Raw genomic sequence first — 22,048 nt, 5'->3', positions numbered from 1 at the left:
CCCTGGCCCGAGGGACCGCCCCGGCCCGGCGGCGGGTCCCCCCGGGGGCCCAGCGCTGTCACTGCGGCTGGTGGCGGGTTCCCCCCCCCCAGGGCTCAGCGCCGTCACTGCGGCCGGTGGCGGGTCCCCCCGAGGGCTCAGCGCCGTCACGCCGGCCTGGTGGCGGGTCCCCCCGGGGGCCCAGCGCTGTCACTGCGGCTGGTGGCGGGTCCCCCCCCCCAGGGCTCAGCGCCGTCACGCCGGCCTGGTGGCGGGTCCCCCCGGGGGCTCAGCGCCTTCACTCTAGCCCGGTGGCGGGTCCCCCCGGGGGTCCAGCGCTGTCCCGCTATCTCCGGATCGGGACTAGTCCCACAACAGTGGGTCCTGGTCGGGCCTCTCTGCCCAGGCGAGGGATGGGGCCAGAATCGGGGCTGTCCCCGCCGGGTTTGGACGTCTCCACACCAACAAGGAGATGTGAATGGCTCCAAGAGGAGGCAGGGACAGCGGGCTCAGAGGCTATTTCCCGGGCGGCCGTTCGGGCTTCCTGGCCCAGAAGTCTCCTTCTCGGCCTAAGCCGGGACTGTGGCCCAGCCTCCCGCGGGTCAGGGCTGGCTCCTCGTCAGACCCGCCCCGGGGACGCCCCGCTTCTGCGCTGGGCGCACAGTCTTCTTCCCATCGGATCCAGTTTGGGGCTTTTCTAGGTCTGGCTGAAGGAGTTTGGGGAGACCACTACTGCTCCCTGTTACTCCGCTCCCGAAATAAGCCTTTTCCGTTAAAGGGGCATCTCTTGTGCGTCAGTCACTGTACAAACTGAAGGAAGGGAAAACAACTCGCCCCTGCCCTCAAAAGCTCCCGCTCCACTAGGGGCGAGGGCGTTTGCGCGTGTAATAACCCACCGGCGCCTCAATAATCACGAAACGGCAAATCAGAGCCCGGGATTTGTGGGGACGCCCCAACCCCGGCGGGGACCAGGGGGCCGGGAAGGCGATGGGGCCGGAAACAAGGAGGCGGGTCCTCGACCCCTTGGGGACTCGGGGGCTGCGGCGGCGGGAGGATGTGGGGGAGGGGAAGAGCTGGAGGCCGCAGCTTTTTAAATTAACAGCTAACGAGGAGGAAGGCTCCGCGGCCGTCCCGCCCGGTGGGGAGGGTCAGGGGACACATCCCTTGGGCTCTTCGGGGTGTACCGCTCCCTCCGAGGGCAGATCTCGGGGGCGGGAGCGAGCGCCCCGGCCTCTCTCAGCGCCGGCCGAGGCCGGGGGCCGCACTGTGGGGGCGGGGTAGAAGCGAGACCGGGCAGCGGTTGCCTGGAGACGGCGTCGGGACCCGCGGTCTATTGAGCCCAGAGGGCAGCGAGAGGGAGCTAGAACCCGATCATGGCGGCTCGCGGGCGTGAGAAGGCACCCGCCGACCCAGTGCATCAGAACCAGATCATGTGCGAGTTGATCCGCAAGGAGCTTCGGGCCCAGAAGCTGTACACTGAGTACAACGTGAACCCCCACCACCCAGGTGCACCCCCTCCCGGGAGAGGGGGACTCAGTATCAATCACCCTGTGGGTGCCCCACGGAGGCCTGGGAGGAGGGGGTGAACAGGCCCCCACACACCCCTGGGACACTCAGGATTTAGTGGGGGTCAGACGGGAATTCCTCCTCAGCTTCTTAAACACCACCCAAAACATTGGGGTCTGTAACTGAATGGGGGTCTCGAAATTACGATTCCTTATCGTTAAATGTCTGATTTGCATACCTATTTTATATACCCATCTACTGGGTCAAAAATTTCTCAGGTGAAAAGGGGATGGGGGGGATAGAGCACCAGCCCTGAATTCAGGAGGACCTGAGTTCAAAATCTGGTCTCAGACACAACCCCAGCCTCAGAAAAAAAAAGGGGGGAGGATGGGGAGTGACAGAAGTTTATAAGCTTCTTAACCCACTCTGTGTTTGGGGATGGGGGCGTACAGGGGAGCCTGGGTATGAAGATCAGCTGCAGAGGCCATTTGGGGGGGAGGGGAGCAGGGGACACACAGGAAAAAGCAGCCTAGGAAGCAGAGTCTGGTCAGTTCAGATCTTGCCTCATACACGTATTAGTGTCTACACACTACCAAAGTCTTGTCTTCCCTGGTTTTCAGTTTTCCCTACCTGTAAAATTGGTATAAAGATAGCATCTGTCTCCCAGGGTTGTGTGAGAATGAAATTGAAATATTCTGCAATTTCTGCAAATCTTAAAGGCCCATGTTATTGATTAATCACTTAGTATTTAGCTATGGTCATTGTTATAGTTAAATGTTAGCTATGACTGTCCTCTACACAAGAATGAGAGCAACCCAGATCATCAGTGCCCATCGCCCACCCAATGCCAAGCATAAGGCTTCGACTCTGGTTTGTCAGAAATGAATGAAAAGGAGGGAGATCCAACTTGGGTCCCCCAAGGAAAACTTGCCCCAAAGTGCCTTCTGGTGTTTATCTTGAAGCCTTCAATCTGGCCTCAGACACTTAGCTAGCTTTGTAACTCTGGACAACTCATTTCATTCTGTCTGCCTCAGTTTCCTTATCCATAAAATGAGCTAAAGGAGGAACTAGTAAAGTACTTCCCAAGAAAACCCCAAAGAAGGTCACAGAGGATCAGATTCTGTGAACAACAAAATGTCCATCTTGCGGAGCTGGGCTGGCGACAGATACTAAACAGGCATCCCAGGGAAGCAGAACTGGGTTCTCCACCCCCAAAGCACTTCGGAATTAGGGTTAGGGGTGCACATGTGGTGCCCCCAGCCCTCCAGACATGCTGAGCTGGAGGAGGCTCCCAGTTATCACTCATGATTAGAATTTTATCTCTAGAAGTCCATTTTCTCTTTGAAGCCCAACTGTTGCCAACTCTCTTAATGGCTAGTAATTATGATTGCAAAGCACTTGTGTGATCTCAAGACCCAAAACTTGTGCTACCTGTGCTATCATCCCATTTTATCAACAAAAAGGCCGACACACAAGTTCCAAAACTTCCCTGCTTCTAATAAGTGTCTGAGGAAGGATCTGAAATCCGGCCTTCCTACCTGCTAAGTCTGACAGTCTGGCCAATGCATCACCTAGCTCCCTATTTCTTCCCTGGTCAGCCTTTTCCTCTCCAACCCAAAGCAGTGAATCTCTGGCCAAACTTTGACCTTCATACTCTTTTCGTGAACATATTATGTTGCTCAATTACGCATAGATTTGTCCCCCTAGCATCTGGACACAGTAATTACTCAAATCTTTCCTTTTTGGGGGGTCCCAATCCAAGATTTCATTTTTTGTAGGGAGCACTAAAAACTCCCCCTTCCCAATGCACCTATCTGCATTTTAGCCCTAGAAAGCTGCCTCCTGCAAGGCAAGGTCACAGTTTGTGTATAAGAAATGGGACTTGAATCCAAGGCACTTCAATCATGACTGAGCTCTATTCCCTTCACCACGCTGCCTTCTAAAATGATTAAACACAGAATCTCAGAGCTTGGAAAATAGTTAATCTGGCTTGACCCCTTCCAGTGGAAACCTTATTAGCTTTCTTTTTGAAATACTTCTCAGCCATCCCTTTAACAATACATTCTAGACTTTGTGCTTTCCTTTTCCTTTTGTGAAATCTAAAACTTCCATTTTCGATTATTTTGAGTATAGTTTGAAAGATGATAAGCATTTATTAATGTACCAGGCCACATGCTAAGCTCTAGGGATACAAAGAGTGACAAAAAACAGGAGTGGGAAAGGACAAAAAGTCAACTTGGGTTAATTAGGGATAGATCCCAGACAAAAGAGGAACTGGCCTGGAAGGATGGATGAAATTGGGATCTTTAGAGAAGGCATTTCATATGGGAAGAATATTACTCTAAGTCTCACTTCTGTCTGTACTAAGCTAGGTATTTGGGGGGAGAGGCACAAGGGGCGAACTAAAGGGATGTTTTGCGGGTGCAGTTATTAAAACTGTTTACAACTCTTAAAATTGATAGCTTCCTCTTGGGGGACACAGATAAGGGACTGCACTGTCTTTTATGGCTCTAAACCCAATGAAGTAACTCTAACATTGGTGTCACTCCTCTGAGAGTACTTCAGGCCTCAGCCTGTGGGGGAAAAAGGACTAGAGTAATGGTCCCCTGCTGTTTCTGGTTCACACCATCATCAATCAGACAAGATGAGCTTAGCACTGAACTTGGAGTCAGAAACCCAAGTCCTGGCTAACCTCTTATCTCTACCCATGCGATTACCTCTTGGAAATTTCAAACAGGATAATGTATAAATTGGGATCCAAAAGTCCATCATCACCTCAGGAGTAAGAAGAGGGTGGTGGGAATTAGTGCTGTGGATGGGGAGTGAAGTGCGGTGGTCACCACCTCTACTACTTTGAGGTGGTCAATGCCTCAAAGAATCACACAATCGTGGGGTTAGAAGGGAAGTCAGCAGCCAGCTAGTCCAGCCCTCCCCACCAAGGAATCCCCATTTACAACCCACTCAAGTTGTCACCCAACTTCTGGTTTCTGCCTCTCTGCCCCATCCTCGGGTTAAAGGTGGTATGAAATGCAGAGAAAAACTAAATTACCAGTGTTAGCTCTCTCCTATGCCTCATTCTCCCTGCTCAAAAGTATGGGAATAGGGTGAACTACAGACAATGCTGAACCAGTGGTGGCCTGCCATTCCATCCCAGCAGCATCACTGGGCTTGAGCAGGCTTAGGAGCAAGGAGTGATGTCTCCAGGAATTTTCTCTCCAGTTCACACCCACCTGGGTCAGTAGGTACTGAGAGGAAGTTATTTAGGGCTTGCACAGAGCTTCTCGATACAGCTTTCTCCAATTCACATGAGTTTGGGGCAGGGGAAGCGGTTGAGAGAATAGTTAGGTTGAAATCTCTCCTGTCCTATTTCAGCAGTTCACAACATTACCAGAAAGCCCATGTCCTGGCATGACAATGTGGAGGAACCTGCAGATGGTAAGACTCCTTCTCTACTCAAACTGGTGACCCAGGTGGCAGTTGTAAGCTGGGCTTTGCCATACCCTGTGCCTGGGGAGTTAGGAGCATACAAGTCAGTATTCAGAGATGTTCAGGAGGCCCCAGACTGGAGGGGCTTGGCTCTCATCAGTGGCCAGATCATCCAGAAACTTAATTTCTCAAGGTGGGGAGGAGGGGAGAGAAGGGGTAATGCTCAGTCAAGACCATCTTCCCTTGACTTCTCATAGCATGGAGGTTACCCTGGGTCCCTGAAGGCTAAGAAAGTAGAGCAGAGCTTGATGGGACTCAAATTAGGCCCAATGCTGCACAAATAAAACACAGAGGCCGTCTATCAGCAGACCTGTCTAGGCCAGACCACCAAATGGCAGCAGTGAGCTACTGTCCGGTGCTTTTATGGACTCTGGGCTCCTGTGAAGACCAATCATTTAACAGCAAACATCCCTCAGTCTTGGAAGGACTGACATGGTGACATGAAGAGCAGGAGCAAGCAGCACAGCAGATGTATTGCACAGAGATGGCGTTGCCATTAAAGAAATGGAGAGCCCAGAGCTGCGCCAGAGCCGCACCATCACTGCTGGGGGCACGACCAAAAGCCCCGGGGAAAGGGATGGATCAGGACCCACTTGGTGGCTGGTGCTCATAGTAAGGAGATCACAGATTCCAGGCTGCAGCAGAAGGTGTTCCACAGGACGAGTGAGGGGGTGACCACCAGGATGACCAGGCAGTGCCAGACTCGAGCCCCTGTTCTCTAGGTTCCATGCCCTTTTAGGGATTCCACCACACACACACACTCTACCAAACACACACATACCCTTCCAGAATAGGCAATACAGTGCATTTTTAAAAGATCCTGGGGTCCAGATGAAACACAAGCCCAACTGTGATGCACGATTGCACACAATATCAGGTTGAGCATTTTGCATTTGCGTCTTAGCAAGTAGCAAAGAGCTAGAGAATGGATCGTGGCACATGCTGGTCTTTGGCCCATAGCCCCTCAGAAGCTCCCTCACTTGTCTCACTTCTAGCCAAGTTCCTGAATGTCATTCACTACGCTGCTCAGGGACCCAAGAAGAAATACTCGGAGCCCCAGACAGAGAGCCAGGAAATCGGCTGGGACTGCGAGCCCTTGGTGAGTGAGCCAGGCATCCAGGGCGGCCTTCTCGAAGGCTCCAGATCTCCCCCCTCCCTCCATTCACAGCTGATCCCTCACCCTTCTTAGGCCACAGGGCTTCCGAGCCACTCTGACCCTCACACACTGACCTAGATAAGAGAGAAGGGAAGCATGTAATCCAGCTCCATGGGGAATCTCCTTTACAAGCTGGGAGGCAGGGGCTGGCTCAGGTAACTCTGGGCCTCTCCCCAATGACTCCAGCCAGGTGACAAATGGTAACCTTGTTAATAGCATTTCTAGCAAATAGATTAAGGGGGTTGAACTTATTTGCAGCATCAGTTCTAGGAGCCTGCACCTCACAGCCAGAGACAAAGGGACTAAATTAAACACAAGGGAAAACTAGCAAAGGGAACCCCCAGAGGCAAGCCCCTCCTCAGCCTCTGTCAAACAGACATTGCAGGGCCCCCCCACAGCAGGCTGCAGACTGGCAAAAGACCCCACAGGCCTTGTCCAAGCCCCCACCCCTTCAGAAGAGGGGAGCCTTGCTTGTCACAACCCTGCCCCGACATCTCTAGAAAAGACATCCTTTGTGCAATCTCTCACTGACCTCTATCGTTTGCCCTTTGCCCTCCATGCTGCCCATCCATGACAAAGAGATGAGAAGTTAGAGAAAGCCAGGGGGCCACAAAAGGCCAAGGCTAGAGCCAAGATCTGAACCAGGTCCACTGCTCTAACCCCGCAATGCTACTGAGAGTGGCAGAGCTCAGGGGTCAAGGCAGCTGCTGCAGAGCAGCCAGGAGACAAGGACAATGATATTCTGCCCAGAAAGGAAGAGGAGACACAAGAAGCAGAGGGGAATCCAGGCCTAAACCTGACAGCCATTTATTCACCCAGCCCTTGGGGGGGAACTGGCACTGACCCCACAGGGGCTGTGAATGGATGGGGCGGGCAGGGGGCAGAGCACAGGGGGATAGCCAGCTCATCCCCTCACTGCCACATATCCTCCTTCTCCAGATTCCTAGCGAGCGCGGAGATAAGAGGATCAATTTTTTCCGCACCTACCAGGACATCACGAAGTACATGGCGGAGTTCTGGCGCATAAAGGCCAAGCAGAGCTCGAAGTAGGGGGCCAGGGACACTTGGCTCCAGTGCTTGGGCAACACCCCAATCCTTTGAAGCCACCCAAGCCCATTTTTGCCTCACCCTCCCTCCTTAGCCCCGCTCCAGCCAGCACCACAGGTGTGGCTCATACCCCCAACCCCGTAACTCAGAAAGCAAAAGCAGCCAAGGGATGGCTGTGGCTCGAGCCTGTGTCCTCTGTATAAAAAGTGATGTTTAGCGTGCTCGGTTTTTCATTTTCTCTCTTGCCCGTTTTCCAGGTCTCTTCTAAAAAAATAAAATAGATATTATGACATCCTGAGTCTGACATGTTCTGCTGCTACACTTTCCCTCCCACCGGGAGCCCAGGCCTTCAGGTGCACTCACATTGGCCAGCTTCTTGCCCATCTTTTGAGGGCCCTTGCCATGGGCGGTCCGGGCCCGGAAGCTTGACACGTCATCGTAGCTCTCCTTGGTGTTCCTCTTGGATCCTTTCTTTCTTCCACCAAAACCAAACTTCTGGTTTTTGTACCGACGCTTGGCACTGGGCCTGAAATCAAGCACAGTCTCCCCTAAAGGCCTTGTCTCCCTGAGGCTTCAAGGTCCTTCCAGGCCCTGTCCTCCAAAACGGACCGGCTGACCCACAGCTTTCTGCCCCCGATGGGCTTCTTGGGGGCCCAAGGGATCTCTGAGCCTGAGCCCAGGACCAGATAGACACCAGTCTGGCCTCAAAGTTCAATTACTTCCTAGCTACGTGACCCTACAGCAAGTCACAATCCCAAGGTCAACAGCAAAATGGAATTAAGAGCTGGGAGCTCACCCACCACCAGAACTAAGAACAAATTGGATCATGTGTAAAACACTTAGCACAAGACCTGGTATGTAACAGGTACCCAACCAAAGCTCGCTCTCCCCCCTCCCTGCCCTCCCCTGCCTTAAAACAGCCCCAAAGCAGGAGAAAACCCAGCCTCACCCCTTCTTCATCTGCTGGGCTTTGGCACCGTCCTTCTCAGCCCGAGAGTGTGACCGCCCATCTCCCTCGAGGAAGTCCAGTCTGTCGGAGAAGCCTGGGTGTGGAAAGTGACCGGCTGAGCAGGGTTGCATGCCAGGACAACAGCTGGCAACTGAGAAGCAGCCCAAGGCGGAGTCACCCCCTTAAGCCTCCCTTCCCCAAGTCTGTGCCCACCTTTCTGGTACTTCTTGATGGCCGTCATCATCTTGGACTTCTCCTGCTGTCTTTTCTGAAGGATCTCCGTTTGTACCTATAAGAGACAGAGCCAGTCCAGAAACTCCCCCGTGCTTTACTCCATACAAACCCCCAGGACGGACCCAAGGCCCAGGGCATGAATAAGGAACCAAGGAACCCAGGGGCAAGGCCCCCCACCCAAGGCCAATCCCAAGGCTGGGCCTCGAAAGCAAAGATTGGGGGTTGCCTCTGGCCCTCTTCTCCAGCCCTTGTGGGACACAGAAAAAACGGCTCCTCCCCTCCAGCAACATCAGGAAGCAGCAAGGGGCAGAAGGCCATGGCTGGGCCCAGGTTTTCTCCCATTAACAAACTAGAGAGGGGTAGGCAGGTGGGCCCCCTCCCCGAGCCAGGCCCTGACTGGCCCCTCCCCTTTCTCCCTCACCTTCTTGCCGTACTTCCGGAGTGCTCGGAGCTGCTTGGCCTTTTCGGATTTCTCCATGGCTGCCTGCTTTGTTTGCAGTTTCTGTCGAATCTAGAGGGGGCGAGAGAGGAAGCCCTGGAGCCAAGTGCCAGGGCCCTGGCACCTTGCCCCCCAGCGTGAGGCCCCAGAGAGCAGACTTCTGGTCACTAACACCAACAAGCACCTGCTCCGTGCCAGGCCCGAGCTAGGCAAAGATCACAGTCTCTGCCCCCAATGGGCTACGTGAAGCTAGAAAGGCCCTCTACAAAGGGGGAGAAGAGACCCCCGCCGCAGTCTGCTCATCGTGCTTTTTTATTCACCTTGACAGGAGGCACCTCTGAGCCGGGGTGAGAGGGACCCCAGCCCTGGGGAGACAGCTCAGATCCAAAAGGAGCAGGATGGGGGAGAGAGGGGAGGAGGGGAGAGGGCTGCTCAGCACTAAACATGAAGATGCTGGGAGCCCAGGCCTAGGAGGACATAACAAAGCAAAGCTCAAGGGAGGTAGAAACAGAAGGGATCCCTCGTCCCGTCCGCCAGAGAAAACGGATGAGAAGTTCTAAGCAAAGGCCGTGGCGTGGCTGGAGCCCAGGCCTGGAACCGCTGCGCGGCCGGGACACCCCTGCCCGAAGAGCGGCCCTCGGTAACGTGCGGACGGGCACTGGCTCGGCCACGACGCCAGCAGGGGTCAGAGGCACTGGTGCATCCCCAGGCCTCTGACTGTTCCACTTCTATGAGAGCCTCTCACCGAGTCCTTGATCTGTACGCGCCAGGCTTGGAGCTCAGTGGCGGAGACAGATAGGGGGTCTCAGATAAATAAACAAGTGGGGGCTCCCTGTGAAATCAACACTAATCGATTTCAAGGGTAGAGTGCTAAAAACCGGAAGGCGAAAAAGAGGGCTCCCCGTGGTGTCCGAGTACTGCTCTGAAGTTCCATGAGAAGATGGCAAAGGGGGGACGACTGTACAAAGGCCAGGGCTGGAAAACTGGCTACAGGGGACAGGAAGGAGGGAAAGAAGCGCCATCGAGCACTTACGCGCTTCGCTCCACACGGGGAGGCTCACAGGGAAGGCGAATGTAAACCACAAACCACGTGTCCGGACACGCGGCGGGAGGCCAGACAATCACTTGTGTAAAGGAAACAGGGAGCCGCTAGGGGTTCCCGAACAGAAGGGCGCAGCAGGGACGGCCCCGCACGTGAAGAACAGCACTTTGACAACTGGGGAGAGGACTAAAGCAGGGAAAGGCCAGAGGCAGGGAGACCACTAGAGACCCCTGCAGATGAGGTGAGATTTTCCAAGGAGATGGCGCAATAGATGAAGGTGTAAAGAGAGGACCAAAAAGGTCACCCTGGGGGAGGAGCCGGTCGGGGGGGGGGGGGGGGGAGGGGGAGAGCCAGGCGCAGGCGGCAGCCCCTCCCCTTGGATTCTGCCTGGCTCAGACAAAGCCCATGCCCCTTGTTCCTGGGTTGTGACCTCTTGATTATCACCAGTACAAAAGGGGCTGGCAGCACGGGTGACTACGGAGGTAACAGGAAAGCCTCCAGCAGCCGGGGCTCAGAAAGCGCTGGTTCAAATCCAGCCTCAGACACTATTTGTGGGCCTTGGGCAAGTTCTTAACCCCGACTGCCTCAGTTTCCTCATCTGTAAAATGAGCTGGCGAAGGACATGACAAACCCTTCTTTTGCTGAGAAAACCTCCAACGGTCCCAGAATCAGAGAACGACAGAGAAGCCTCCCTGCCTTCTGGGAGCTCGGCCATAACGTCATCTGTCCCGGGACAAGGACCCTCTCGCGGAGGGACTGGGAAAGCAGAGAGGGATCGTGCCAGACTGAGCCAGCGGTCCCCAGACGGGGACAAGGCCGGGACTCTAACCCGGGCGTCCTCCTGGGCTCACCCCTGCCCTGGGCACCCCCCGTGACCAGCCAGGAAGCAGCTCTGGCTCTCAAACGGGCAGACGGATGTGACCGGGGGCGACGGTGACGGGAGGCTGGGGCGCGAAGGAAGAAGCAGCTGGCACTGAGAACCAGAGCGCCTGCCTCGGGACTCCAGCCCCAGCGCAGCCGTGGGGAACACACGACCCCTGGAGGGTCAGGCAGCCCCATCCCCCCTTGACGGTTATTAGAGGAAGGAGCGTGTGCTCACAGGCCCAAGGAGCGCCCGGTCATCGGTAGTCACAGACTCACCGCCGAGCCCCTGAGCGGTCACTCAGAGCCCGACACCTGCCCAAGGGGGGTCCCAGAAACCGCAGATGATCACAGCCAGCAATGGCGCACCCCGCACCTTCCTCTCCCCCGCCCCAGAGCCTGCGTCTGCACAACTCTGAAGGGCCCTGGAGCGTCACCTCGTCTGACCCCGAGTTACCCAAAAGATGAAACGAGCTGACGGAGCAAGGGGCCCCCAGGTGGGGGGGAGGACTAGGGAGGCCCATCTTCCCACCTTGCCGCTGACAGACCGGAAGCCTGAGCTTTAAGGAAACATAACTGAGAAAAGACGGGGAGGTCGGGCCCAGGCGGACCAATCACAAGGGCGACGTGGGGGGGCACTGCTGAAGACACGCTGGGAGGGGGGGGGAAGCTCCTGTCTGGGGAGAAGGCGGTTCCCCTGGTGCTGAGATGAGGGTGAGTGACACAGCGGGGGAGGGGGCCAACGTCGGATCCGCCTGAACGAGCAACAACCCTCCCCCCCCATGGAACCCGGCCCGGCCCAAGCCCCGCCACGCACCTTCTGCATCTGCTGGTCGGACTTGGCCATCTCGGCGAAGTAGTCCTGGGGCCTCTTGGTGGGGATCTGGTGCTGGTGGAGCCGGGGCAGGACGGCCAGGACGGCGGCCTGGGCCTGGCGGTAGCTGCCACAGAGGGGGGTCAGCACCAACGCGGCCCGCTGACCCCTCCCCCCAGGTCAGGCCGCCCCCTCTCGCACCCCCCTCCGAGGTCAGGCCGCCCTCCCCCCCCACACTCACAAGGTCATCTCTCGTCGGAAGTCGTCCTCGGGGTCCAGGGCTCCGGCCTCCACGGGCACCTGCTGCGCGGGCAGCTCCGGGGCCGGCCCCACGGTCACGTCCAGCCGCTCCAACCACGCCAGATCCTTCCGGAACTCGGCCAGACACTGGTTCAGGCCGGCCTGGGGAGGGCTCCCAGTGAGCCTCCCGGAGAGGCCCCTCCCGCACCCGACACGCCCATAAACACACTCTCTCCTAGGAGGCGCGTGGCGCCCTGGCTCCGCCCCCGCAACCTCACCCGGTCACGGCGCATGCTCCCTGGACCGAGGCCCGCACGTGAAGCCGCAGCTCGAGCCCATTCCCCACGCGGTCTCGCCCCACTCCTCCCCAGCCCCGCCGCACTCACCACGTCATTCTGCCTGCGTTTCGGAGCCTCGAGCTCCACGTTGAGCCCCGGTTTAAGGTCGCCCCGAGCGAAGGCCGCCTGCAGCTGTGGAGACACAAGGCAGAGTCAGGGCCGGCCAGGCCGGGGAGGGACCGGGAAGGGACCGGGGAGGGACCGACCTCAGCGTCCGAGAGCGCCTCCGAGTCCGCCTCCGAGTCCGAACCTGACTCCAGCGCCGCCATCGCCGCCTCCTTCAGCTTCATTTCCACGACTCCAGGAGCCGCCGGAGCCTCGCCACTCTCACTTCCGGCGAGATGCTTCCGTTTCCGGCAGAAAGGTCCGCCTCTTCCTGTTTACCGTTGCCGTGGGAACGCGGAGGTTCCCTAAGAGAAACCCAAGCAAAGAAAAAGGAGAAAGTGGAAGCGAGAAAGACAGAGACAGAGATAGAGGCGGCGGAGGCCAGGTTTGGATGGGGCCCCGTGGGATCCCTGCTCCCTGCGTGGGAGGCTTGGGGGTGCCAGCCCGGGAGCACGATGGGGTCACAGGTCAGGGGTCATGGTGCCTCTCTCCCCCTGGACAGCCCCCGCCCCCCGCGGCGCCATGAGCGCCGTGGTGGCCCAGGCCCAGCACATCTTCGGGATCCGCGCCGGCGTCGTCAACAACCTCTGCTTCTTCGACGAGCAGATCATCATCTTCCCGTGTGGGAACTACTGCGTGAAGTATAACGTGGACCAGAAGTGGCAGAAGTTCATCCCAGGTACCCCGGGGGGGGGGCGGGGAAACCGAGGCGACCCCGCACTTCCCATGTGCCCCCGTGGGGTGACGCGCCCCCTACCGGCCAGAACAGGGGACTGCGGGTAAAGTACCTAGTTGTGTGTGAGGGCCCCCCCCACCTTTGTGGAGATCAAACTGTGGGTCTCAGCCCCATCCGGGGTCACGGAACTGAACGTGGGATCACAGAAACATGAGTTATCATCAGTTTGGCTTGTGTGCCCGTTTCATACAGTTACTTGGGGACCGGTAAAAGTTCCTTAGACAAAAAGGGGCTCAGTGGGAGACATTTACCAAGCGCTGCTCGTGTTCCTCCGTTACACCAGGGGACGCTCCCCGCCTTCCTCCCTCCTCCCCCAGTGCTCCTCTCACGCTCTGGGCCTTGCCCCAGTCAGACTCCCTGTGCCCCGCGGTGGTGACGGGTAGGAGGCTGTGGGGGCTGGAGAAGACCCTCACCCAGATAGCAGGAAGGTTGTTTGTTAATAAATTCTCACGAGAACGAGCAGCCCCACCTCAGGGAGGGGGAGAGAGGGGGGAGAGAGGAGGGGGAGGGGAGGGAGAGAGAGGAGGGGGAGGGAGGAGGGAGAGAGGAGGGGGAGGGGGGAGGGAGAGAGAGGAGGGGGAGGGAGAGAGGAGGCTCACTGGAGAAGGGCTGAGGGAGCAGGAAAGACACACAATTTCTATAGTCCCTGTTACCAAGGATTATGTCATGGATTGGGGAGCACTGAGGAATAGGTACCAAAAGCAGGTCAGACAGAACCTTCTCAGATTCCCCGGTTCCGAGGGGAATCATCCGCCAAACCTTCGATCTTTGCTGAGCTGACACTGAACAAGGACAAATGTCACCATCTCTGGTCAAGTGAATGTATCTGAAGTCTAATAGTGGCCGCACACGCCCACTCATGCAGGTCATAATGATAATAATAGTAATAATAATAATAAAAGATAAAATACGGGAAAAGGCCCCGTACGTTCCCGTAAATTCTCCACCTCCTCTCTCCATTCCCCACAAGGGGACGGGTGGTTTACATTTACATTACCCTTGGTTGGTCCATTATGACTGACTGCTGAATGAGCAAAGAAAGAACTAGAGGAGCGCCCCCTGCGGTCTGGGGGGCTCTGTGACCCACGCTCCCTCCGCCCGCAGGTTCCGAGAAGAGCCAGGGCATGCTGGCCCTGGCCATCAGCCCCAACCGGCGCTACCTGGCCATCTCGGAGCTGGTGCAGGACAAGGCCACCATCACCATCTACGAGCTCTCGTCCGTGCCCTGCAGGAAGCGCAAGGTCCTCAACAACTTCGACTTCGTGGTGCAGAAGTTCATCAGTCTGGCCTTTTCTCCGGACTCCAAGTATCTCGTGGCGCACACGGGGACCCCCGAGTCCAACCTGGTCTACTGGATGTGGGAGAAGCAGAAAGTGATGGCGATCATCAAGACCGACAATCAGAACAACACCATCTACCAGGTAACCTGCCCGCGGCCGTGGGGGCGTGTGTGTGAGCGCGCGTGTGCGCGTGTGTGCATGTGCACGTGTGTGCGCGAGTGTGCGTGAGTATGTGTGTGCACGTGGGTGTGAGTATGTGTGTGCGTGAGTGTGCGTATGTGTGTGCGCAAGTGTGCGTATGTGTGTGCGCGAGTGTGCATGTGCACGTGTGTGCGCAAGTGTGCGTGAGTGTGTGTGCGTGAGTGTGCATGTGCACGTGTGTGCGCGAGTGTGCGTGAGTATGTGTGTGCACGTGGGTGTGAGTATGTGTGTGTGCGTGAGTGTGCGTGAGTATGTGTGTGCGCAAGTGTGCGTATGTGTGTGCGCGAGTGTGCATGTGCACGTGTGTGCGTGAGTGTGTGTGCGCGAGTGTGCATGTGCACGTGGGTGTGAGTATGTGTGTGCGCGTGTGTGCATGTGCACGAGTGTGCGTGAGTATGTGTGTGCACGTGGGTGTGAGTATGTGTGTGTGCGTGTGCACGAGTGTGCATGTGCACGTGGGTGTATGTGTGTGCGCGAGTGTGCATGTGCACGTGTGTGCGCGAGTGTGCGTGTGTGTGCGCGTGAGTGTGCATGTACACGTGTGTGCGCGAGTGTGCATGTGCACGTGGGTGTATGTGTGTGCGCGAGTGTGCATGTGCACGTGTGTGCGCGAGTGTGCGTGAGTATGTGTGTGCGCGAGTGTGCATGTACACGTGTGTGCGCGAGTGTGCATGTGCACGTGGGTGTATGTGTGTGCGCGAGTGTGCATGTGCACGTGTGTGCGTGAGTATGTGTGTGCGCGAGTGTGCATGTACACGTATGTGCGCGAGTGTGCGTGAGTATGTGTGTGCGCGAGTGTGCATGTGCACGTGGGTGTGAGTATGTGTGTGCGTGTGTGTGCATGTGCACGAGTGTGCGCGAGTGTGCGTGAGTATATGTGTGCGTGTGTGTGCATGTGCACGTGGGTGTATGTGTGTGCGCATGTGTGCATGTGCACGTGGGTGCGCGAGTGTGCATGTGCACGTGGGTGTGAGTATGTGTGTGTGCATGTGCACGTGTGTGCGCGAGTGTGCATGTGCACGTGGGTGTGAGTATGTGTGTGCGCAAGTGTGCACATGGGTGTGAGCATGTGTGCGTGAGTGTGCATGTGCACGTGGGTGTGTATGTGTGTGCGCGTGTGTGCATGTGCACGTGAGTGTGAGTATGTGTGTGCATGTGCACGTGTGTGAGCATGTGTGTGCGCGAGTGTGCATGTGCACGTGGGTGTGTATGTTTGTGCGCGAGTGTGCATGTGCACGTGAGTGAGCATGTGTGTGCGCGAGTGTGCATGTGTATGCGTGAGTGTGCATGTGCACATGAGTGTGAGCATGTGTGTGCATGTGCACGTGTGTGTGCGTGAGGGTGCATGTGCACGTGGGTGTGAGCATGTGTGTGCGTGAGTGTGAGTATGTGTGTGCGTGAGTGTGCATGTGCACATGGGTGCGCGAGTGTGCATGTGTGTGAGTATATGTGTGCGTTAGTGTGCGTTAGCATGTGTGTACAAGTGTGTGTGAGTATGTGTGTGCGAGTGTGCATATGCATGTGTGTGAGCATGTGTGTGCGCGAGTGTGCATGTGCACGTGTGTGTGAGCGTGCGTGTGCGTGAGTGTGCATTTGCACGTGTGTGAATATGTGTGTGCGAGTGTGCATGTGCACGTGTGTGTGAGTGTGTGTGTGCACGAGTGTGCATGTGCACGAGTGTGTGTGCTGGAGTGTGCATGTGCACGTGTGTGAGCATGCGTGTGCGCGAGTGTGCATGTGCACTGTGTGAGGATGCGTGTGCGCGAGTGTGCATGTGCACGTGTGTGTGAGGATGTGTGCGCAAGTGTGCATGTGTGTGAGCATGTGTGTGCGTGAGTGTGCATGTGCACGTGAGTGTGAGTATGTGTGTGCGCGAGTGTGCATGTGCACAGGTGTGCACGAGTGTGCATGGGCACGTGGGTGTGAGTGTGTGTGCATGGGCACGTGTGTGCGTGAGTGTGCATGTGCACGTGGGTGTGAGTATGTGTGTGCGTGAGTGTGCATGTGCACGTGGGTGTGAGTATGTGTGTGCGCGTGTGTCCATGTGCGTGAGTGTGCATGTGCACGTGGGTGTGAGTATGTGTGTGCGCATGTGTGCATGTGCACGTGGGTGTATGTGTGTGCATGTGCACGTGGGTGTGTATGTGTGTGCGCGTGTGTGCATGTGCACGTGAGTGTGAGTATGTGTGTGCACGTGTGTGCATGTGTGTGAGTGTGCATGTGCACGTGTGTGAGCATGTGTGTGTGCGAGTGTGCATGTGTGTGAGTATATGTGTGCGTTAGTGTGCGTTAGCATGTGTGTACAAGTGTGTGTGAGTATGTGTGTGCGAGTGTGCATATGCATGTGTGTGAGCGAGTGTGCGTGTGAGCGTGCGTGTGCGCGAGTGTGCATTTGCACGTGTGTGAATATGAGTGTGCATGTGCACGTGTGTGTGAGCGTGTGTGCACGAGTGTGCATGTGCATGTGTGTGAGTGTGTGTGCAAGTGTGTGCACATGTGTGTGCGTGAGTGTGCATGTGCACGTGTGTGAGGATGCGTGTGCGCGAGTGTGCATGTGCACTGTGTGAGGATGCGTGTGCGCGAGTGTGCATGTGCACGTGTGTGTGAGGATGTGTGTGCGCAAGTGTGCATGTGTGTGAGCGTGCGTGTGCACGAGTGTGCATGTGCACGTGTCTGTGAGTATGTGTGTACGTGAGCGCGTGTGTGTGTGTGTGTGAGCGTGCGTGTGCATGCATGTGTACTGTCCCAGCCAGGCCTTGGGAGAGGGTAGGAGTGCCTGCCTGGGGTTACCTGGGCTGAAGCAGGGGCCGGGTCAGATCCTGGCCCCCTCCCTGGTCTTGGTCTCACCCGCTTTTTTGTGAAGGACAGGACAGATTTCCCAGGCAGGGAGGGACAGACTGGAATGGTCCAGAATGTCGCCGTCAGATCTAAAGCTGAGGGACTGGGGGGTCAGCCTCAGGTTTCTCTGCAGAAAGGGCCCGACGCCGGGTCTGTCTCCTCGGCCCGAGGGTCCACGTGAGCATTTACTTGCTCTGCCTCAGGGTGGCCTGGCCAGGCCCACTTCAGAGCCGGCCCTTTGCTACCTAGAGGAAGACTCTGGGAACAAGTTGCTGCATCCGCCTCTCACAATGAGGCTGCCTCCAAGGCCTGTGCCCTCCCCCAGGGGAGATACCTTTGCCTGGTGTTTCAAGCCTCCCCATCCAGCTTGTGCCTCCGAGCCTGGTCCCCCTGACCCCTGTGCAGCCTCTCTTCCCCGGCCTGGTGCTTCTCTCCATCTGCCGCATGTCCCCTCGGTGCTCTGCCTCCCAGAACCCCTGAGTGCCGCCTCCTTATCCAGGCCCCTCTCACTCCCCCAGTTATCAGTACTGTGCCCCCAGTGCTGCTCCCGTCAGACATGGAACTAGTATTTTCTTCTCTGTGAGCACGTGTCCCCCCCTCCCCCCCTCAGAACAGTGTAAGCTCTCAAGGGCAGGAACTGTCTCATTTTTGCCTGTGCCCCGTGCCCAGCACAGTGTCGCATACACAGCAGGCACGTGGCAAATGCTTGCTGCTGATGGTCAGGTGCTCGGGCATCCCCTAATCCCCGTCAGGCTGGGACCTTTACATGGAGTCTCTTCCCAAAGGGAGGAAAGAGGGAGTCTGACTGTTTCCCGCACTGTTCTGCTGGAGCGTCTGCCTGGGAAGTTCCCAGGCTGTACATAGGCCGCTCTGTGCCCGGGAATCTAGGAGATGCACAGCCTGATTTGTGTGGCCCTAACGCTACTGCAGGCCGCTCTATCCCTGGGGGTCTAGAACATACACAACCTAATTTGTGAGGCCTGTGACTGCTATTCCTTTGAAAAGACAAAGAAACTTTGAGAATATAATTGGCAGCTGATAGTCAAGTCACAAATCTCAAGGGCCCAGATGGAGACTTAGGGCCCAGGAGCTCTCATGGGTGGACCCAGCTTATAGTGTCAGGGCTCAGGTTGGGGACTTAAGCTTCTCTTGCAAACTGGAATTCACGAAGCCCCTTTTCTGTGGGGTAGGAATACCGCTGCTGACAGAGACGCAGGAGTGGGGAGGCAGGAGGGAGCTCAGGGTCTCAGGCCTGACCCAAAGGAGTCCCCATTGTTCCTAAGCACAAACAGCGCCCCTGCCTTCAGCCTCCCCGTGAACTCTGCTGCCGTTAGCGCCAGCTCCGGCACCCCTGCGCCCCCTCCCTGCTGCCCAGGCATGGGGATCAGTTGTGTTCTCCCCTTGCTTAGAGGGGTGATGTGGTCCAGCCAGCACGTGCTGATTCTCTCCATTTCTTTTCCTTGGGGCTTGATCACCGCCCTTTTACAAACCCCCGTCTAGAATTTGGTGAGGGCTACTAGTCAGGCTCCTCATATCCCCTCAGATTCCCTGGGAGCAGCAAACCTCAGGGGCCCCAACTGTACACGAGCAGAGGGCCCAGCAGAGCCAGCCTCCCTTGGAGGCTTCCGAGTGACCCTCATGGCTCCCCCCATCAGGCACCGGTTCTTCCTCGCAGTGGGAAGAGGTGCATGGGGTGCCAGAGCCGCAGGCCTTTAAAAACAGAGGGCATCACAGGGCAAGGGCAGCAGCTCAGCTTGGCTGCAGCACTGGCAAACCAAAGACATTTTCTCTCAGGTGATGTAAGAAAATGGGCATAATTTTCTCCCTCCCACAGGTGAGCTTCAATCCCCAAGATAATACTCAAATTTGTGTCATCGGAAATGGAATCTTTAAGCTTTTCCGTTATGCCGAGGGAACGCTGAAACAGACCAACTTCCTGCGGGGAGAACCCCAGAATTACCGGTCTCATGCCTGGATCTCTGAAGAGCGGATTATCGTTGGCACTGACACGGGCAAGCTCTTTTTGTTCGAATTGGGAGATCTTCGCTGGGAAACGAGCATTGTGTGCAAGGAGACGAGCAGCGAAATCAAGAAACTGGAGGTGGTGCATGAGTCGGAAAGGTAACGGCCTCTCAGCAGGCGTCGGGGTCAAGGAGTCCTGGGCATCTGGTGGCTTCTCTCCGGCCTCTGCGACTCGGTGCCTTGGCCACAAGGGGGGAGGCCTGTGGGATTGTTGGGGGGGGGGGTCTAGTAAGAAGCCTTACCTGGGGCCACGTGTCTATGAATTTGCTAATCAGGGAACTGTGCCCTGCACTGAACACCAGAAACAGAGACCTAAAGATGCTGCCCTCAGGAGCTCACCCTCTTTGAGGCCCACAGAGAAGCATCTGTGATGGACATTGATTCTGGTGGGAGTCAGAGCCCCCTCAATGGGAATGATCGAGAAAGCGATAGGAGAGCTGAGTCCTAAAGGGAGCTAGGAGTGCCAGGAGGCAGAATAAAGAGCGCAGAGCATCCCCAGCATTGGTACAGCCTGGGCAGAGATGCAGAGGCTGGGCATGGGCTGAAGCAGGGAGGTGCCAGAGGGACACCTTTCTTTGAACAGAGATAACATAATTATTTACCAAAAGTATTTAAAGCTTTCGCCATCATCCAGAGTCACGAATTCCTTAGCCCTTGTGCAGAGCTGGATGTTCTCTGGTTTGCCCCAAGTTGGGCCTTGCCAGGCCTTCAAAGGTGCACCATTGGTGATGACGCTTGCAGACCTCTGCCTACCTGCCCTTCTTGCACTTGATCTTCCGGACAATCCCACGTGGCCCTTTATCCATGGCTGCCCCAGCCACGTTAGCCGCCCCCCGCTTCTCTTGGGTGCCCCCCTGTTCCATATCCCTGCCCCCTCCCCTGGGTGCCACAAGTGTGGAGGAAAATGCATGCTGCCCCCATCCCCCGCGAGATGCTGAGCCTTTGGCCAGCCCTTTGGGTTCCAGCAGCACGTGGTCTTTGTGTGGATTCAGGAGAAATCCCTGGGAATGCTGCTTCCATCCCAATTTTGTCTGTCCCCTGGGGAGTCTTCCAAGCTTTCCTAATGGAGAGGTTTCAGGGGAACCGTACCCAGTTCTGAAATGTCCCCAATGCCCCCAGTGACTCGTCACAGTGGCAGAACTGGCCTGTGTCTTGGAGCTTACGTTCTTAGATGCCTTGTCTGTGATTAATGAAGGGCTGGGCACACTCTGGGAGGAAGCCCACCTGTGGGACAGACCAGCTCCTGCTCTGAAATCTTCACGGGTTCCTGTGGTCACCCAGCCAGGGTGTGCCAGGGCCTCCCGGTGCCTCCGGGCTCAGCCTCCTCTGAATCAGTGCCTGATGCACAACAAAGATGGGGGCAGGCAGCATGTTCACTGGGACTAGGAGGAAGTTAGGAAGCCGGGACAGGGGAGAGAGTTCAGGAGCAAGCCCGTGGACGTGGCCAGGCCAGGCAGGGCACATCTTGTGTGAGGAGCAAGGGGCCGCATCACTGGCTCCGCGAACATGGCCAGAGAGGCAGAAGGGGCCGGTTTCTCTCCTCGATCCTGGAGGTGATGGAGTTGGAGATTACTGAGAGTTGGAGGGTGACAATGCAAACATGGACTCAGGGAAGCTCTCTGACAGCTGCATGGAGACTGGACTAGAGTGGGGAGAGCTAGGTCAGGGAGGTAACAGCGGCTGCAGAAATCCAGCTGCAGGTGATAAAGGCCTGCGCCCAGGCAGGGGCAAGCTCAGAGGAGAGACGTGAGGAGGCTCAGAGATAGACTGGGTATGGGGGGGTGGTAAGAGGGCAAGCACAGCACCCCAGTTGTGAACTGGGGATGGTGAGGGAACCTGGCGGGAGTAGGTGAGGTCAGAGCAGAGGGCCCAGGCAGACACCCACCTCGAGCAGTTTGACCTGAAGCTGGTGAGACAGACCCAAGGCCTCCCCAAGAAGGCCACATCACCTCCAGGAAGCACAAGGCATTCCAGAATGTGTCCTATAAGGAGCATCATGGGAATTCTGAGAGAAATCAGATCCTGATGTCACCAGGCAGGGGTCCGTGGCTGAGGGTCTGTGTTCAGATTGCGAGTCTCCAGAGCACTAGTGTGGGCTCAACTCCCAGGGCACTTTTGGGCCTGGCAGCAGGACACTTGGCCTGGGCAGTACAGTGTCAAGGGGATGGGCTGCCCCTCTCTTGTGCTGGGAGCAGCAGCTTCCCCTCGAGGTCCAGCCTGCCCCCAACACAGTGTTGTGTCACCCCTTGCTCCCCTGGGTTGGAACAGGAGATCCAGACCCTTGTGATCTCCCTCTCAGAGACCAGGAGGTCCTGGAAGATGCCAGAGGGACGAGGCTCTGAGCCTCCTGAGGCCTTGTGTCCCGGTGGAAGGCCAGGGTTTGGTTCTGGGCCACTGGAGGGTTCAGGGCTCTGAAACTCTTGTCTCCACCTGGCCCGGTCTTGGGAAGTCCCAGAGCGAGCCCTCTCTCCTCCTCGCCACCTGTGACCTCTGCCAGGGAAGCTCTTCCTATGGGTTCCCACAATCTTTTCCTTTTGCAGCCTCATTGAATTCCCAGCCCCCAGCTCTCCTGACTATTCCAGTGAGCAGCTCTTTGTAGAGAAGAGCGAGAGCCAGAATATGACGCTGCCCCAGGTGTCAGCCATCGCTGTCTATTCCAAGGGCTTCGCCTGTTCGGCGGGCCTGGGCCGAGTCCTGCTCTATGAGAAGATGGAAGACAAGGACGCCTATCGGGAGAGCCGGGAGATCCGGGTAAGGAAGGGGGCCCCCCATGTG

General features: G+C 56.8%; 3 protein-coding genes across 9 annotated transcripts in view; 2 read left to right on the top strand and 1 right to left on the bottom strand.

Moving 5' to 3' along the window:
* The first annotated feature begins 1,262 nt into the window (after positions 1-1,262).
* Positions 1,263-7,466, top strand: CFAP144 (cilia and flagella associated protein 144). 4 transcript variants are annotated; one of them, XM_074266208.1, is made up of 4 exons: positions 1,273-1,485; positions 4,861-4,920; positions 5,967-6,070; positions 7,067-7,466. In XM_074266208.1, exons 1-4 carry the CDS (start codon positions 1,353-1,355, stop codon positions 7,175-7,177), a joined length of 408 nt encoding a protein of 135 aa, XP_074122309.1. In that variant the 5' UTR covers positions 1,273-1,352; the 3' UTR covers positions 7,178-7,466. The 4 variants fall into 4 exon arrangements, with proteins under 4 accessions (XP_074122307.1, XP_074122306.1, XP_074122309.1 ...); XM_074266207.1 differs by having other exon boundaries at positions 1,275-1,485; positions 4,858-4,920; XM_074266206.1 differs by lacking the exons at positions 5,967-6,070; positions 7,067-7,466 and having other exon boundaries at positions 1,263-1,485; positions 4,861-5,273.
* On the bottom strand, positions 6,911-12,454 carry EBNA1BP2 (EBNA1 binding protein 2). The gene is made up of 9 exons (XM_074266204.1): positions 12,298-12,454; positions 12,140-12,223; positions 11,755-11,915; positions 11,517-11,640; positions 8,779-8,868; positions 8,337-8,412; positions 8,124-8,217; positions 7,538-7,700; positions 6,911-7,438 (listed from the first exon to the last, which is right to left on the bottom strand). Exons 1-9 carry the CDS (start codon positions 12,379-12,381, stop codon positions 7,388-7,390), a joined length of 927 nt encoding a protein of 308 aa, XP_074122305.1. The 5' UTR covers positions 12,382-12,454; the 3' UTR covers positions 6,911-7,387.
* Positions 12,447-22,048, top strand: part of CFAP57 (cilia and flagella associated protein 57) — a 46,185-nt gene continuing 36,583 nt past the window's right edge. For all 4 annotated transcript variants that reach the window (XR_012481896.1, XR_012481895.1, XM_074266202.1 and 1 more), the window contains exons 1-5: positions 12,447-12,581; positions 12,699-12,875; positions 14,037-14,353; positions 19,086-19,372; positions 21,814-22,024. Coding sequence is in view for 2 of the 4 variants with exons in the window: in XM_074266202.1 (XP_074122303.1) it covers positions 12,719-12,875; positions 14,037-14,353; positions 19,086-19,372; positions 21,814-22,024 (972 nt within the window). In the remaining 2 variants the exon portion in view is untranslated. The remainder of the gene's footprint in view (positions 12,582-12,698; positions 12,876-14,036; positions 14,354-19,085; positions 19,373-21,813; positions 22,025-22,048) is intronic.

Source organism: Sminthopsis crassicaudata, chromosome 4 (assembly GCF_048593235.1).
Source record: "Sminthopsis crassicaudata isolate SCR6 chromosome 4, ASM4859323v1, whole genome shotgun sequence".
In the NCBI taxonomy this organism is placed as follows: domain Eukaryota; kingdom Metazoa; phylum Chordata; class Mammalia; order Dasyuromorphia; family Dasyuridae; genus Sminthopsis; species Sminthopsis crassicaudata.
This window is presented reverse-complemented; position numbering and strand designations above follow the sequence as displayed.

What these genes read in the sequence shown, in the direction of transcription:
- CFAP144 (XM_074266205.1), top strand. Translation starts at nt 1,353, where the DNA reads ATGGCGGCTCGCGGGCGTGAGAAGGCACCCGCCGACCCAGTGCATCAG. An exon ending in CGTGAACCCCCACCACCCAG is followed by an intron (nt 1,486 to 4,857) that starts GTGCACCCCCTC and finishes GTCCTATTTCAG; the next exon opens with CAGTTCACAACATTACCAGA.
- EBNA1BP2 (XM_074266204.1), bottom strand. Translation starts at nt 12,381, where the DNA reads ATGAAGCTGAAGGAGGCGGCGATGGCGGCGCTGGAGTCAGGTTCGGAC. An exon ending in AACGCAGGCAGAATGACGTG is followed by an intron (nt 11,916 to 12,139) that starts GTGAGTGCGGCG and finishes AGCCCTCCCCAG; the next exon opens with GCCGGCCTGAACCAGTGTCT. An exon ending in CATCAAGAAGTACCAGAAAG is followed by an intron (nt 8,218 to 8,336) that starts GTGGGCACAGAC and finishes TTCCACACCCAG; the next exon opens with GCTTCTCCGACAGACTGGAC.